We start from the raw sequence: 17,771 nt of genomic DNA on the forward strand, positions 1-17,771 counted from the left end.
ATAATCAAGCTGTTTGGATTTTCTGAGAAATATGATGTCATATTGCTCATGCTCCGCCCACGACCACTGACGGCCTGTCCCGTATTAGCATATTTCTCATATTAGCATATTTCCGACTCAGCCATTTGTATACTGTCCACCATGGCATCACTTTACGTGTCTTGTGTCGACACGCCCCATGGGAGAGACGGGTGGGAGGAGCAGTTGCTCATTATCATTTAAAGAGACATGCACCGAAACGGGTCGCTGTGAATAGCGCTGTTTTTGAGGAGGTAAAAAGGGTGTTGTTTCACACAACCATTGAGGAATTTTAACCAAAGTATGTTACAAACTTGAAGAGCCTAAATAATCATACCAACTTGTGGAAAATGGGCATCCGATGACCGCTTTAATAGAAAGGTTCTGTTGCATCGCTATGAAAAACCCCTTTTGGAAACTTTATTTGTAAAGGTGCCCAACAAATCCTTCAATGCTTTTGCACCATGAATACAATCCTCAAGACTCAACAGCAAGACTTTTTTGTCTGGCGGAGTTGCCCATCCAACATTTTTTTAAAAAGGGGAGCAGCTGTTCGATATGTCCCGCCTTGTCTTTGTTTCATTAGAAATTATGTCAACACATTGAATAATGCTGCACAATTCTTCTTTTCCAATGAAAATTACATCAGGCTGTAAATGATACAGCTGTTATGTAACTCCATGCACCATAAAAATAAATAAAATAAAAAAACACTTGAAACCATTGCCATACAGTACAATGCAAAACATTACTGATTGGTTTGTAGTTTTCAACACATTCCAAAATCTCCGTGGGGCTATGGCATAAGCATATGAATATTTTCACCATCTATGATCCACAATTCTAAATGGGGAATAAAGAGCGGCAGTCTCCTGACAAAGTAACGTTAAAAAGTACAATACATGCATCAGGAGGAAGGACGAGACAGTGGAGAGCTTTCTAGTCAGAGGAGATTAAACTGTGATCACCACTGCCACCTTTAAAAGTGATTCATTTGGAAACACTTGGGGAAAGAACAACATCAGTTTTGCTTTGGTGGCTTGTGGAAAAGCTGGAGGCGTGCAGGTACATACAAACAGGTTCATTTCCATCCATAGACTAAGGCAGACAGAACAGTGCAGGAGTCCGGCCAAGAGCAGGAGAACATTTCCATCAATGCAGAACTCTAAATCAATCCACCGACGGCCTCAAAGGCGTCGTGTTTCTGCAGGGCAGGACCCAGGAGAGGATGTTTAGCTGTGCTTAATCCCCTCCTGGAAGTTCGACTTTGATCGTATCTTGTACATTATGGATATACAATTCCACAACTGAGCAAATAGAGACGTGTAATGTACAGTGGCAGGGAGGAAGTGATCAGCCAGGCAGACAGTAGAATAGAAGGGTTAGATGCAAGCCCAGCAAGACCTACATGGCATATGGTGAAAAATCTGTTCTTCGCTGTTATTAAGTGGCTCTCAGGCTGCCTTCGGCCAAGGCAAACCCAGTAAGCCATGGCAGACTCAGAATACTGTTCTTGTAGAGCTGACGTATTTTGATCCAGTTGAGCACTGTAGGGCTGCCCACCCTCTGATAGTCCATTATATTTAGAACGCTTTGTCGTCATCTTGCCGTACACTGATGCTGTCATAAACTGCAAACTGCCAAATGCACTCACAGTACACACAGTACTAAATATATAGCAAGTTGTTTACATATTTAATACTGCGTGTTCTTACAGTATATATACTGTACAAACTGTGCAAATGCACATATGCTTCACAACATATTTATCTATGCCAGTAAGAAATATTCTAACATAATTCCAAATCTTCCTTCTGAAAATATTGTAATAATTTTGAGACTTTCTCCTGTGCCTTTAGAACAGTATTGTATGTATAACTACTAAAATAAAGCAACACACACACACACACACACACACACACACACACACACACACACACACACACACACACACACACACACAAACACACACAAACACACACACACACAGACACACACACAAAGGTTTTCGGATATTGCCATCTTAAAGGTAAGTTGTCAGACAAAATTTGCATTTGTAACCACTACTTTCAATGTTTGTCTCAGAGAAATTGCCCAATAACTAACAAGCCTTTGCCTGAGCCCAATTATCTAAATATAGCCTCGAAATCTTTTTGGTATTTCAAGTCGCAGTTGCCCAACATGTGTTTTTCTGGTTACATAATTACTGTGATTCGTCACAAAAATAGCATAATTATCATTTACTTAACCTTTAATTAGTTTTGTTGTCTTATCTAATTATTATGCTCCATAAGTGGTTCTTAGATTTATCAGAATAATTAAAAATGCTGATGTACAGATTGCCATAAATAAAAGCATTAGTGTCAGCGGGATGTGTACAAGTGCTATTTTCAGTTCACCATACATTCGAATTATTGCACATTATTTTGTAATACACACAAAAAAACAAAACAAAAATTGGTGGAGAATTTACTTAGAAACAATTTTAGAAAAATTCCTAGTAAATTTCGCAAATAATTATAAATAAACGGCAAGTAACCCATTGAATTAAACGTGAAATGTTGTAGTAGTCTGAAATAGTATTTTCCTGTAAAGCATACTCCAGTAATCTTTGTTTTATTTACAACCTTTAAAATTTTTATACGGTGTATGTTCCCTAAATACTAGACATTTTGTCGAATCAACGATAGTTCCACAAAATTAGGGGCCATTGTAAAAGAATAATTCATTTAAAAATGGAAATTCTGTCATCATTCATGTCTTTCACATCATTATGTATGACTTAATTTCTTCGTTTAGCAGAATGTTTGTGCTGTACTTCTTCATACAATGAATGTGAATGGTGACCAGGGGCTGTCGAGTTTCTTAAATGTCAGTCTTTTTCTCACACAAAGTTATCGGATGACTTTAGAAGACTTGAAATATAGTTCACAATTATTATGGACTAACTGTTATGATACTTTTATGGTGTTGTTTGCCATTCTTGGAGCTTAACAACCTCTGATTATCGTTCACTTTCATTGCACACAAAAAAAAATCTTTTTGTGATCTATGAAAGAAATTATTTACTTTTAATAACTGAAAGCAAGAGGTTTGGTTAAACGTAAAACAATATATTGGCCCCAGGGCTGTAGAGAAATTTACAGAAAAGTTCTAGCAGTTCTTAGTGTAAAGCAGAGGACAAAATCTGTACCTGACAAGCTCTCATTCTACCTGAGATCAAATTGATGGCTGACAGCCTCTCAGCTGCGATAAAAGTCCCCTCTGCTCCATTAACTGCCTGGAACAGTCACCCAACCGGCCCGGGGGGAACAGTCAGCATTCATTCTGTAATCAAAGGTAAAAAGTTGCCAATGCTTTTCAGTAAGAAAGTGTCTCAGATTGATGCATCCGGCTCCCTGGTTTCCTGCTGGGATAATCGGTAGTAAATCACATTTAATTTCCCTGCATGTGTGTCCAAGCCCAGCTCTTGAATATGAGACAGGATGTGGTGGAACTGTGCTAGCAGGACTTTCTATAAGATTATCATCCCCTCGTACATTAAGCTTCATTCTGGTAAGAAGAAAGCATTAGCACTTCCTGACCTTTAACAATCTGGTGTATTTATGTAAATATTAGGCTACATTGTTTGTTTGTTCTGACAAAGTACCAAAAAAAAAGTACCTTATCTTAAAATAATCATAATTTATTATTCTTTCAAAACAAATGTAACAAAGAACTTTTGGTGTGCAATTTTTTAAAATTAACTATAGGCTAGACAACTTTACTATAAAACTGAAATACAAAATCCAAAATAATAATTAAAAAAAATCTAAACCCTGGGAACGACAACAGACTTTTTTTACTGCTCAGGCCTACAATTTTTCAAAAGCAATTTGCTTTATAAAGTTCATATAAAGCATAACAAAGGCTACTGTTAGCCAGTCATCATCTGAACTTTTACGTACTTTCGAAATACGTACATTTTTGCTGTATAACAATGTGGACATTAACCAAGCCAGCTCAACTTTCAAGGTGGTTCATGTAAACACTGAAGCTCTGACTGACTCTGAAGTGCAGCTTTGAGCGGGAATCTCTAACATTATTTATGTAGGGAAACGCTCGAAAACCATTTCTTATGCATTGTGTAGACCAATGGGTGAGCAATGGTTGTCGAGTTAGGAAAATCAGTCTAATTTAGTCATTTTAATTTGATTAACGTATTACCTACCTTTAAAAATTGGCCTAGAAATGAGATTGTAGTTTGAACGCTTCATGTAATTCCCACATCTGAGCACTAGGTGGAGTTGTAGTGCACATTTTTTCTGTCATACCTTGTGTGAAATGACATCACCTTCATTATCTATGCCTGGAATTGTTGATTGTTTTTAATTACATTTTTTTACAGTCGCTAGGACACATTTCTCAATACTTTGGTCACTTTTTCAAAACTCTTCACACATTTCTCCAAACCAACTTTCAGCTCGGCACAGCAGTTCATTTCACTTTCAAAATGCACTAAAACTACCAAATCACTTCATACATTTCTCAAATTAACATATTCTTGCATCACACAAGCAAAGGTTGACAGACAACAAACACACTTTGTCAACCACAAAACAATGACCTAAAAAACACTAACAACAGGTAGCATTATACAATGTTTTTCTTCTGTAAAACAAGCACACCTCTCTACTGTTTAGAATTCATTGCAATATATGTTACTGGAATGAATCAGACATGATGCAGTGCTTCAATATATTTTGTCTTTTTTTTTTTGCACATAGTAATTCCAAAATACAATAATTTACACACCATCCACGATACAGATACAATAGGAATCAGCTGTGGTTGGTCCAATTGTTTTTATAGCATTTCATTTTTAGATTCGAAATATATTTCATTACAATATTACTGTAGAAATGTAGCAAATTGCTGTCATATTCAGTTTTGTATTATGTTATTATGTATTATGTTTATGATGACAGTTCCTGTGACACTTCTTGTGTGCGGGCAAAAAGATGATATCAGAGGTTTCAAGATCTGATCTTCAACAAGTTTTTAGATTCGAAATATATTTCATTTCAATATTACTGTAGAAATGTAGCAAATTGCTGTCATATTCAGTTTTGTATTATGTTATTGTTTTAAACATAAGTTTACCAGTTTTGAAAACAGTATGTAAGCATGTGCAAATTGGCCTGTAAGTTCACAGAGTTTTGGCGGTTGTCGTGTCGAAGTGAGAATATAATTAGTGTAATTTGAAAGTTGTAGTGAATGCATTTTGTGCCAAAGCAATGATAAATGATCCACAGTTTAGCCCACGTACACTTCTGTTGTGCTCACTGTGTGAAGAGTTTTGAAAAAGTGACCTAAGTATTGAGGAATGTGTCCTAGCGACTGTAAAAAACTGTAAAGCAAATCATAATTTAAATTGTATTGTAATTATTGCATTTTTTATAATAATAATTTGTTACATTTATATAGCGCTTTTCTGGGTAGGCCTACTCAAAGTGCTTCACATGTGGAAGGGGGATCTCTTCAAACACCACCAACGTGTAGCATCCCTGTGTGTGTGTGTGTGTGCGTGCGTGCGTGCGTGCGTGTCTGTGTCTGTGTGTGTGTGTGTGTGTGTGTGTGTGTGTGTGTGTGTGTGTGTGTGTGTGTGTGTGTGTGTGCTACATTCACATTTACATATTTATATATTTATAGCCTACATCTATTTACATAGGCTACATCTATCTATCCGTCTAAGGCTACATCTATCTATCTGTCTATATCTACACAAACACACATGGGACTTTCCATAAACATGAGGATTTTTATACAAACTGTATATTCTATCCCCTTATACTAATCCAACCCCTAAACCTACCTATCACAGAAACATTTTCTGCATTTTTACTTTTTTTTTTAAAACATCACTTCACACCCCCACACATGGGGGACCAAAAAAAATGTCCCCACAAGGATTTTAAATGTTCCCATCTTTGTCCCCATAATGTAGGGTTTAAAGCTAGTCTAGCTTTACCATTGTCTTCTCTCAATATTTTAATTTGAATGTATTTGCTGGTTCCAGGATGGATAATCATGAACAGATTGTTTCATTTCAGGCTAGTTTGGCGAGCTGACAAGAATTCTTTTGAAAAGTTAACGAAGATTTTTTCTTCTTGTATAGAGGTCTGTGTTCTGTGAAAACAGAAAATGTATTGATTTGCGGATTGATTTAGTGAACGATTCCACATGCCTTTGTGTTTATTTATTTTTTTGTACTTTGGAGGAGCTAGCCATATTTATTAGTTTAATAAGCACTTATTCAGCACATGGTCATTGCTTACAATGGATCTTTAATCAATTAAAAACATAAAGCGCTGGCATAATGTGATATGAAATGCCATACAGCAACTAAGACTTGCATAAACAAATCAAAAAACATTCCTGTCATTCTCTTACAAAGACCAAGACTGCAAGTCTTCAATAAAATAACAAAGTTAGATTCACATAAAAAAAAAAATCAGTTTAACTTGTATAGTGGCATGGTGTCCCATAGTTCACAGTTCAATTCAGGAGCGTGAGCATTTTTTCAGACCGTCGCTGAAACTGTTCTTTGAGTCTGTCCCGCAGCTGCAGGAAGAATCGGTTTGGAGCTCTGAAGTTCTCCTTCCTTCTCCACCGCACCTCACCTCACTGATCTAATTGCTGTAGCCAGGGGCTCTGTGACCAAATATGTTGTTTTGTGTTGTGCCCAGCCTTTAATTATCTCTCCTGAATGCAAAACTAAGCCTAATCTGGACTAATGAGAAGTCAAAAAGTGAGCTAAATAGAACTACGGCTGGGAAAAAATAACCCCTGTGGCGCTCCATACATCAGTTTGCCCCCACTGTGATTAAATGACAGGCCCAATTGAAGACCATTCTCAACAACTTTCACGCAATATCTCTTCTTAGCCTGTTTGGATAGTGGAGCTCTTGTTATATTTATCATTTTCACAAAGTTTGAGTTCATTATGGTATAATTGTCCAAAAATGAGAGCAAGAACTTTTTTTGAACTTTAGGAAATGTTTAACCAGTTAGAGGAACCCTCCACAGTTAATAGAGTCTGGCACGCAGATGCTTATATTGAGATGTTTCAATTGGCTTTTTATTGTTTTAATTAAGATGGAGGTTTACCACAATGGGCTTCCCTTGGTTTGGGGAAAAAAAACCTGGTCTGTCTAGGCTTTCCACTTTGAAAAAGCTGGGTTTCCTCTCCAGGCTGTAGTTTTGACTTTGTTCTTCAAACTTCCATTCCTAACATAGCGTCAGGAAGGCAAAAGCAAAGAGTGCGAAAAAAAATTCCAGCATACCTAATTCGTCGATACGATAAACCTCTGACCATGCTGGAAACACTTGATGAAAACAGACAAAGTCGAGAAAGCCTGCTTTCATATGGAGTTAGAACATCTCCAAACAAAGAGAACAAGGTCTCCCTCTCTCTCTCTTTCTCTCCCATTGACACTCCCATACAATGTGTCTGGTCAAACACCTGTCCCCAGCATTGTGAAGAACAACTTGGCAGGCTGATCCAAAGAAGGAGATGGGGGGAGGAGGGTGTGGTAGGCTGGAGGTGTCGAGAGAGTGAAACTCCACACAGCTTTGCTCTCTGAGTGTGGATAGACATCTAGGAGACAGGCTTGCTTAATTAAAGCACTGTTGCATCATGGATTTTTCCTTATTTGTAATAAGTATGGTTGTTTTCATACTGGAGCAACAAGGTAAATGGCTATGATCTTTCTTATATATATATAATTCTGTCTTCGTGTTCAAATCTTTAACAATATGAGTATTTTACTATCTGAAAAACGTAAATTAAAAAGATTTTGTCTAGCACTAACAGTTAAAACATATTGATGACAAAACTTCATTGTCAGATTCTCTCTGGTTTGTTCTTTGCAATTGAAATATATTTTCACATCAAATTTGAATATTAAAAAGATTTGTTTTCTTATGATTTTAAAGGATGTTCTAATTGCTGTTGCTTAAAACTGTCACCATCCCGCTAGCGGGACGCCTACGTTTACTTCACTATATTACAATTAAATCCTAATCTAATCATGACAAACTATATATCGTTGGAAAGCTCTAAGACTCCTAAATAGATATTTTAGCACTGTTTTTTGTTACAAATTATGTAGGAACAGTAATAGATGAATTTATGACAAGAGTGCACCTCAAAAATTCTACATCATAACAGGAGTTCTGACCTTTGTCACATAAAGTCGATGCACACACTTTTAACCCCTTAACTGTCACCCCCCCCCCCTTTTGAGAAGTTTTTATTCAAACTTAAATGGTTGTAATTCAAGAATGCTTTGGAATATAGACCTAAGTTTGGTCGTGTTTTAATTAAAAATGAAAGCACTTCAAAAAATTAGAGTATGAAAAAGTTATGGAAGTTTAAATTTACAGTAAATTAAATATACTGTACTAAATATTTTTTCTTTTATATAAAATAGACATTTTACAAAATATTTTTGTAAATAAAATTACTATAAAGTCAAAGCCATGTATATAAACAAGTTGTGTTCCAAATTTGAAGTCGATATCACAAAAATTGAATTTTGATTTTGTTTAGGCATAATACCAACAATAGCCACCGGGTGAATTCCATTGAATTTAATTGTATGCATTTTGCCGTAACAAATAAATAACTTTCTGTCCAAATATCACTTCTGTCACAAAATGTGGAACCTTGAGACTCAGACCCTTCTGACAATATGTGTTTTGTCAAGATTAGAAAATCATAAATTGTGAAACATGATGATGCGCCAAAAGTAAAAAAATAATTTAGAGTACCGTTTCTATGGTAACACAGTTCCCAAGTGAGTAAGCTTTCAAATGAAACCTAATTTATAATAACTACTAAGATATGTGATGTAATAAAAAAGGCGATAAAAAGATAATATAATATTCAAGAGGATAATATATATATTATACTTTTTAGAGGATAATATCATTTTTTATTGACAAATACTAGATTATATGTTTTAATTTGAACTTTTAGCATGACAACCAAAGTTACAATTATTAAAGAAGAAAAAAAAGGGTAAAGGGACAGTTCACCCAAAAATAAGAATTCTGTCATCATTTACTCACCTTCATGTCATTCCAAAACTGACTTTGGAACATTTTAAGAAATTATTTGGTTACCAACATTCTTCAAAATATCTACTTTTGTGTTACAACAGGAGTAAATGATAGATCTTTAATTAACTCTCATTGTCTAATAGTCAGCTTTTCACAAACAGTTATCAAACAGTTAACACAAACAGTTATCGGTTATCAAATGTCTTTGCTTTTATAACACCAGTCAAAATATGCAGTTGTAAACATGTATAAGATTGAATGGATGAATTAGGGTTAAATGTGGCGGAAAATGGTTTTTAATCCGTCTGGTTTGAGCGGGTAAGGGTGTAAACTCCCCATGTGTAGGCCATCTCCTACCACTTCTATGGACCACAGAACATATAACTTCCCTCATGGTGGAGCAAAAGCAGAGAGAAGTGCTTCAGAATGGTCTAGCTGGAGGAAATAAGGCTTTTGCACTGTGGGTAGGCTTCATTTTAATAGCATGCAGAGTTCATAACCAGTGCAAGTTATCTCTGTAAACATTATACATTTCAGAAATGTTTGACATTTTCTTGAATCAATTAACATGGTTGCAGGTTGGCTCACATTTTTTTCATAACCAAGTTTGTTGTTGAGCTCTTTAGTTTCAGCATCGAATGTATGCATTGCAAATGATTGGGATAATATACTTTACAGCAAATGAATATTATTATGGTTCATTGCTGGAACTACAGAGCCATATTTCTCCAAAGTTTTGAATTTCAAGGCCGGTCTCACACAGGGCAGAAATAATCACAGCTTTTCATTTTAATAACGGCAGTCAAACTATTTTATCGCTATCTTATTGCTAACAACAAAAAAGCTTTTGCTGCTTCTTCATAGGTGAGATGGTCTGGTTTAACATTGGTGGTTATGGATTTATGTAATCCCTCGTCTGTCCTTCACAAATCTACACTGATCCAACTTGGCAGTCATCTCTCTCTTCAGGGCACGGGTCACAAAATTAAATTTCTCTTGGGAAAACAAAATGTGCCGAGGAGTACAGAGCTTGCCTTAGGTTTCACCGTCTCATACCAGCATAGAGTTAGAAAAGTCTAGTCTGGTAAAATATTACAGGGATAAAGAAAACGTTTCCTCATTGTCTTTCTCACGATTAAGGGTAGGATGGTATAAAGTCAGTTGTATGTTAATTATGTGAGGGATTTTTAGCAGACGTTCCAATGGATTTGTAACAAATTCCAAGCTCTAAATCTAAGCTACTTGTTGTGATTCATTATCCTTACCTGATATATGAAAACTAGCCCAAATGCTTCACTGGGAAACCTCAACTGACGCCTTGAGGACATGGATGACAACTGTTTTCCAGCATCAAAACAAAAGTCAGACCATTTGTTGTGTATTCCACATCAAACTTCTATAGTTAGACCCCCACAGCTTTGTGATAGTGATGGATTACTGTGATCACTCCCAGATAGCTTTCCACAAGAACGGGGCATGCAATTTCATCCGTTTCTGTAAGGTCTAGAGCCTTAGGCTCTGTTCGCCTGATTGAGCACCTTAAATGTCATTCAGGTTACTGAGGTCCAACTAAAACACCTCTTCCATGTTACAAAAGTCACCACTGCAGAGCCTTCAAGAGCTCGAGACCTCCTGCAGCCTTAGTTCATCTATCGTACCTCATTAAAGAATTTATCCTCTAATAGGGGTGTAACAATATATCGTGTCATAATATATCGCAATACAAAAATGCAACAATATGTATTGTTGATTGTTTACCAATAAAAATTACTATGTGAGAAAAAAAACGTTTTCAGAGTTTTAGTGTCATGAAAGTACTATATAATGTTGAAAATAATGTATAATAATGCAATAGGGAAATATTTGTGGGTCCTGATAATGTCAAATGTCTTATGTTACCTGTAAAAAGTGGCCTACATTATTTTAAATATATCTAGTCAGTGACAGAGTGAAAGCATATTCGTCTAAAATAATTCTGTATTTTCAGCTTCAGAATCATGAATATTTTTATTCTGGTGTCAATATTGTCCTGTGCATTGGGTTATCAGCACCAAGTCCAAGCCTATTCATACACCAACAACGTAATACCAAATGTGGCATTTTAATCAACAGTATATATTTTGTTAACCTTTTATCATGTGTCTTATCGCAATGATATTGTATCGTGAGTTCAGTATCGTGATGTGTATCGAACTGTGACATAAGGGTATCGTTACACCCCATCCTCTAACTTTCCTGGAAATCAAATGTACCATGGTATTCTTTAAAGTACTTTGGTGTGTCATGTATACATTTCTTGTTCTTTTGTATTTACTTTGAGATTTGTTTTTCTGTTAAAGAGTTACCATATTGCTGATGAACAAGAGATCTGTTTTTGATTCAACTTTTAAAACCCCAACCATCGGAAGCTGTAGTGGCGGTTTGCTTTGTACCATCTACATGCGCTGCAGGAATCCTAGAGGCATTAAATGTGGTTGGCCACAGATTCGTAGTTGCTGTCTTCTTTAAACATGGGCCACATGGGCCACTTGGCTTTTCATTTCCCTCAACTCTAATGAAGCTCATGCATCCTAAGCCATTTTGTTTGTAGATTTCCTTTTTTTGTAACATGATTTTATTATTTTTAACTGAGGTTGCGTGGAAATTCACTTCTGAACTGATAACCTATTAGATCATAGTTACATGAAAACTGGATCTGAGAATCCTCTGGATTAAAGGCCTAAAACAAAGAGGACCTTGGAGACACAACATCGCTGAAATGTTGAGACACCAGCAAGAGCTTAGACATGTTATGTCTTACATCGCCAATCGAAGATGCCGCACTGACTAATATTTTGACACATTTTTAGGTTTTGTCTCAAGCGTAACTCACATCAAAGCAAAAAACAAAGCAAAACATAGGCTTGGGGAAATAGGAAAATATTTGCTAGAAATCCATGACTTTAGTGTGTTTCAGCATTCTGAAGGCTATATTTGATAGGCTTACCTCATTTGTTTTTTTACTGTAACTATCAAGATTATTATTTATTTAAAAAATACAGTAAAATTGTTAATATATATTTTGATGTGAATATATTTTAAAATGTATTTATTTCTGTGATGTCTTGCAGTGTTCTTACAAAATTATTATAATATGTTGATTTGTTGCTCAAGAAACATTTCTAATCATTATCAATGTTAAAAACTGTTGTGCTTGTTAAAGGGGTGGTTGATTATGATTTCACTTTTCTAACTTTAGCTAGTGTGTAATGTTGCTGTTTGAGCATAAACAACATCTGCAAATTTACAACGCTCAAAGTTCAGATTAAAGGGAGATATTTGCCTTTAAAGAAATTCCTTTTTAAGGACTACAACAAACGGCTGGTAGGGACTACATGACATTCCTCCCGGGTTAGTGACATCACCAACCCTAGAATTTACATAAACCCCGCCCCCGGAACAAGATTTATAGATTATCAAGACAGAATATGCTAATCAATGACTAGAAGATAACTACGCATAAGCTACATAAATTCATCAACTAAGGGACCGTTCGGTATTTATGGAAAGGGCCACCGGAGGAAAATAGGGGAGGGTCATGTCTTTTTATTCTTTGTTGAGGGGAGGGTCATTCAACTTTTTTTAGTCTAGGGGGAGGGCCACCCAACTTTTGTATTCATGAAAACAGCAAAATTTCAAAGTGGCTTGTTTGGTGAATATTTTTTCTATGTAGCTTTATGTAGCTCTCTCGGTCTCTGTCCCCCTATCAGATGGGTCTGACCCAACAAAAATCCAGTTTGGCGCTGTCTGACAGTGCGCGTGCACTTCAGTACACGCTCAGAAAAAGTGCATCATGTACAGAACGCCAATGAAATGTTTACCCGGCATAGCTTTAAAGCACGAGCAAATAATGAACTTTTGTGATTGCGAATAAGTGCAGTGTCCTGTGAGTGTAACTCTACCGCGGCATTAACATGTGATATGAATGTACGTTGAGTGTATTGGGACTGAGGCGCCAGAACTGCAGCTGATAGAATGTGTGCTGTACGATACTACCATATTTTAGTTTCCATTCTTATTGTGTTTCCACAACAATGTTAGTGAGTAAATCTACTGAAATTGCCACCATAACAGTGGAGTGTGATGTGTTAGACGTAGGGCTACCACATTTTTAAATTACTATTAGAATTATTTTAAGTTAACATAATAAAATACGCAGAAAAAAATACTTGAGGATAAATTCTTTCAATTTGGGCAATTCCAGCGTTATGGACGTGACATTTGCAGTCAAAACTTGAAATATAAATGATCAGAGAATGCATTTAATACTGAATCTGTTTATATATCCATATCCCTTACTGAAGGAGTCAAGACATTAGACAAATATCAGTCTACACATGCATCTACACATTTTATATTTAATTTGAGTGAAATACACATGTGACGTGACACAACAAATCTTTAACTTTTAGGTGGCAAAATATTTTTTTAATAATTCTACGAATTACTATTGCTACACTACGCAAAAAAAAGTAGGCTAATGACCGGATGAAGAAGGGTCGGCCTCCACTGAACATAAAATATTATTTTTTATTTAATTTTTCGTGTTCGCATTTATGAGGAAAAAAACAATTTTACGGACGTGACAGTTCTCCGTTACGGACATGACCGCTCTGAAAGCGACTTCAGAAAGCACAAAGCCTTTCTTTAAAGTAAATTTCGTTTTTTATTAATTGTATCTTAATTTGAATTAATGTTTCATCAACCAATTGCCTGGATTTAATAAATAAGAAGTAAATATAGTAGAAAATAGATCATCATGACACGGAGTCGCCGGCGCGTGAACTGGACTCTTGTCTCATAAATGAACCGAAACTCAGCGTATAGTGTACTTGCCTCAACAGACTTGAGAAATATATAGAAAGCTTGATGTCTACTTTTAAACAGAACATTTAAAAACAAAAAACAGACTGCTCTCTGCTTATGTAATCCGTATGAAATCTGCATCTCTCTCTGGCGCGTTACTGTGAAGATCGCGAGTCAGCATCTTCAACTTCATCTTGAAGCCGACACACTGACACAGAAAAAACTTGTTTATCAATAAACAATTAAAATCTCTCCTTGCTATATTTGACATATTCACAATCATTACTTTTGCCGGTTCTTTGTAGCAGCTTTAAGATACTTTATTGGGAGCGCCACCCTTGTTACATGAACGCGTCACCACTGCATCAGCACCGAACATCTAAAAATCTATAATCTAAATCTAAAATAAAATATTATGATACGAACCGAATTGTAGGTTTGGTCTATCGTTACAGCCTTAGTAAGATGAGAAAGCAGGAGTTTAGTCGTTTGTCATGGTTGTAAAAAAACAATGGCTATCTGAAAATCTTTGCCAAGCGCAAAGATGTCATGCCCTTTTCCAGGGGAGGGTCATGCCTTTTTTCACAATCAGTTTGGAGGTTCTTAAAAAAATGTATTACTGGCGAAGGGAGGGTCAAGTCTTTTTTGACTAGAGATTTCAAAACTCCTTCGGTGGCCCCTTAAATAAATAACGAACAGTCCCTAACCAAACAGAAATGTCCTGTTGCTTCTACATGTTGTCACTTCTTCTTGAGACTCTCCATCATTGTCTGACTACGGTTTGAACATAACAGGCTCAAAGTTTTTGAAATTTTTAGAGCATGTCTGTGTGAGGTAAAAGGACACGAGCTCTTTAAGCTCAGCCCTCTGCACCGGGAGCAGCAGCTCATTTGCATTCAAAGCAACATACACATAATGGTGCGTTTTTGCTCACCCTCAAAAAGTTAAAATTTTAACATGCTATACAAAAATATCTGTGGGGTATTTTGAGCTAAAACTTCACACACACACTCTGGGGACATCAAAGACTTATTTTACATCTTGTGAAAAGGGCATTACACCATCTCTTTAATATTTTTGTGAAAACCGAATAGAAAGAACATCATTTATTTGAGATAGAAGTATTGTGTAACATGTCTTTACTGATTTTGATAGTTTCTTTTGTCACTGTACCTGTTGTTTAAACTTTGTATTTGTTCAGTCCCAGGGTCACATGCCAACATTAGTCCATCTGTGAATGTTCCTCCAGAAATTCACCATCGCGAGAGACGCTGCTCCTGTGAAAACCTGAAGGACAAAGAATGTGTGTACTTTTGCCACATAGGAATTGTCTGGGTCGATACACCCAGGTACATCATCCAAACATTGATCTGTCTGTGTGTGTTTTATAGAGATCTCTTTGAGCAATACAAAAAAGAGAGAGAAGTGGAGGTTGAAATCGGTGGGGGACTGAAGCTGGTAACCTGTACACTGAAAGCACGTGTCTGGTTGTATTTAAGTGTGTGGTCTCATTAATGTGGCCCACGCATGGAGACCTGAGGACAGACAGACTGCATTTGGTGAAAAACAACCAAGAAACTAAAGATTGAGGGTCTGGCTCTCGGGAAGTCTTTTATATCTTGAAAATTCAAAGAAGCACAAGTCTTTTTATTCAGTTCATGAATTTGAAAATAACTCTTTATTGTGAAAAAAAACTAAATAATATAAAAAATTATATTTTAAATATGTTATGAATATGGTCAAAACCAAGCATTTATACATGTTAGTCAAGTCATCTTTATTTGCAGTTTAATACAGATTGTTTGAAAGCAGCTTTACAGTGATAACAGGAAAATAATGCTTTTTGGCTGTTGTTCAACTGAAGTCAGTTCTGGATTGATTCAATTCCATTGTAAAGATAATCGATTACTAAATTAGGTAATTTCATCTATAAAGCATTTCTGTTTATTACTTCTCATAAAGAACATGTATTGGTCATTCTGCGTGACCATATTCTATATCCCTTAATCCACCCAATACCTAAACTTAAAGAGATAGTTCCCCCAAAAATGAAAATTGTGTCATCAATTACTCACCATCATGTCGTTCCAAAGCTGTATGAGTTTCATTCTTTTGTTGAACACAAATGAAGATATTTTGAAGAATGTTGGTAACCAGACAGTTGATGGACCATCAACTATCTGGTTACCAGCATTCTTCAAAATATCCTATACAGGTTTGGAACAACATGAGGGTGAGTAAAGGATGACAAAATTTTCATTTTTGGGTGAACTATCCCTTTAACAACTACCTTACTAACTATTAATAAGCAGCGATTAGGAGGTTATTGAGGCAAAAGTCGTAGTTAATTGTGAGTTAATAGTGAGAATTGGACCCTAATCTAAAGTGTGACTAAATTTTTTTTTCAATAATTTATTACATTTGATTAACAAGAAAAACAAAAAACATGTTAAATATTAATATGTTTGGAATGCATTTAAAAATATCAGCTGTTCTCTTTCAGTCAGGTCATCCCCTATGGTGTAGGTTCACTTCAAATGCGTCTAAGACGAGATATGGACCGATGCCACTGCGCACATAGAAGAGACACAAAATGTGTGCGGTTTTGTTCTTACTTGGATCTCCAGCAAAAGTAAGTGTCATTATTAAAATCGCACATTGTGGCAGTTGCATTGCATTTTACTGATGTAAATTTTACTTGGTATCTTTTTCAGAGATGAACATGTCTCAGTCAAAAGTTACCATCCCAGAAACAAAGAACGATACAAGTCTAGATTCCCCAAGAGACAGAGGAGGCACAATCTAATACAAACCTGAGAGGGATGAAAAAAACTACACAGTAACTTGCTGTATATTATTGCTATTTGGGCAACAAGCCTGGCCGTATATATCTGAATATGTGTGCTGTGAATGGTTTACAAAGTATAGTATTATACATATTGGGCTTGTCATAAAATGCTAGCATCTGACAGTATAAGGCAAATATGTGATACATTATCCAACTGTCAGTATTTTGCGAAATACTGTAAAACCGTATTGCTTCTAATTGACGTGTAATATACTATATCATTTGATGTTTCCAATTTTGTTTCCTTATAGTGAATACATTTTGAATATTTATTAAGGGCAATAGTGGTTTGTGGGCACTTTAGGTTTGACATTAAACATATTAGTTTTTCTTGGGTAAAGATCACTCTGTCATCCAAGGTTCGGAGTTCTAATATTATGTCTAGCTTTCTGTAAATTAAATACAGGATGTTTGTTAATGAATAATAAAAAATGCCTGTGTATGTACAGAACTAGGACAAGCAGTTCACATTTTTCAGTGGATATACAGTAGTTTGATTTTTCAGACAGTTGAAACTTGCAATCAATTTGTAATCTGATGAATGAGCTGAATATTTATTTTAATGTGAAAAGGCAAATAATAAAAACCTAAAACCCAGTCATTGGTTAAATGCACATAGACCATCTTTCTTGATGGGATATGGCTGCGGCATCTAATTTTGGTTTGTGTCACTACTTTCTGGATTTTAAACTTCCAATGACATGAAAATTGCTTATAAACGTGCCTATAATAAAAGTGAGGTTAAGTGCACAGAAATAGTGGGCGACAGTTACAGTTAAGCAGAAAATAACTTCAGAAAGGTATACTGTAGTGTGAGAGAAGCTGATAAAACTGTCACAGTGCCCGGAGATCAAACAGGGACAGGGTAATGGCAAAGCTAAATGTTTCCACAGTGCTAGAGGCTAGCAATTTTCTGAATAACTGCACTCGCTCTTTCTTTTCCTGTTGTTGTTTT

General features: G+C 36.0%; 1 protein-coding gene across 1 annotated transcript; it reads left to right on the forward strand.

The window, feature by feature from the left end:
* Window positions 1-7,651: 7,651 nt before the first annotated feature.
* LOC143729174 (endothelin-1) lies at window positions 7,652-16,792 on the forward strand. The gene is made up of 4 exons (XM_077220280.1): window positions 7,652-7,751; window positions 15,170-15,317; window positions 16,472-16,600; window positions 16,683-16,792. The coding sequence occupies exons 1-4, from the start codon at window positions 7,697-7,699 to the stop codon at window positions 16,783-16,785; spliced, it is 435 nt and encodes a 144-aa protein (XP_077076395.1). The 5' UTR covers window positions 7,652-7,696; the 3' UTR covers window positions 16,786-16,792.
* The last annotated feature ends 979 nt before the right edge of the window (window positions 16,793-17,771 follow it).

The sequence above is a fragment of the Siphateles boraxobius genome, unplaced genomic scaffold (genome assembly GCF_051911475.1).
Source record: "Siphateles boraxobius isolate OS27281-9 unplaced genomic scaffold, OSU_SipBor_1 8, whole genome shotgun sequence".
Lineage (NCBI taxonomy): Eukaryota > Metazoa > Chordata > Actinopteri > Cypriniformes > Leuciscidae > Siphateles > Siphateles boraxobius.

Excerpts from the sequence above, each read along its gene's own strand:
- LOC143729174 (XM_077220280.1), top strand. The coding sequence starts at position 7,697 with ATGGATTTTTCCTTATTTGTAATAAGTATGGTTGTTTTCATACTGGAG. Across the intron at positions 7,752-15,169 it reads TTTCATACTGGAGCAACAAG|TCCCAGGGTCACATGCCAAC; the intron begins GTAAATGGCTAT and ends GTATTTGTTCAG. Across the intron at positions 15,318-16,471 it reads GTCTGGGTCGATACACCCAG|TCAGGTCATCCCCTATGGTG; the intron begins GTACATCATCCA and ends GTTCTCTTTCAG.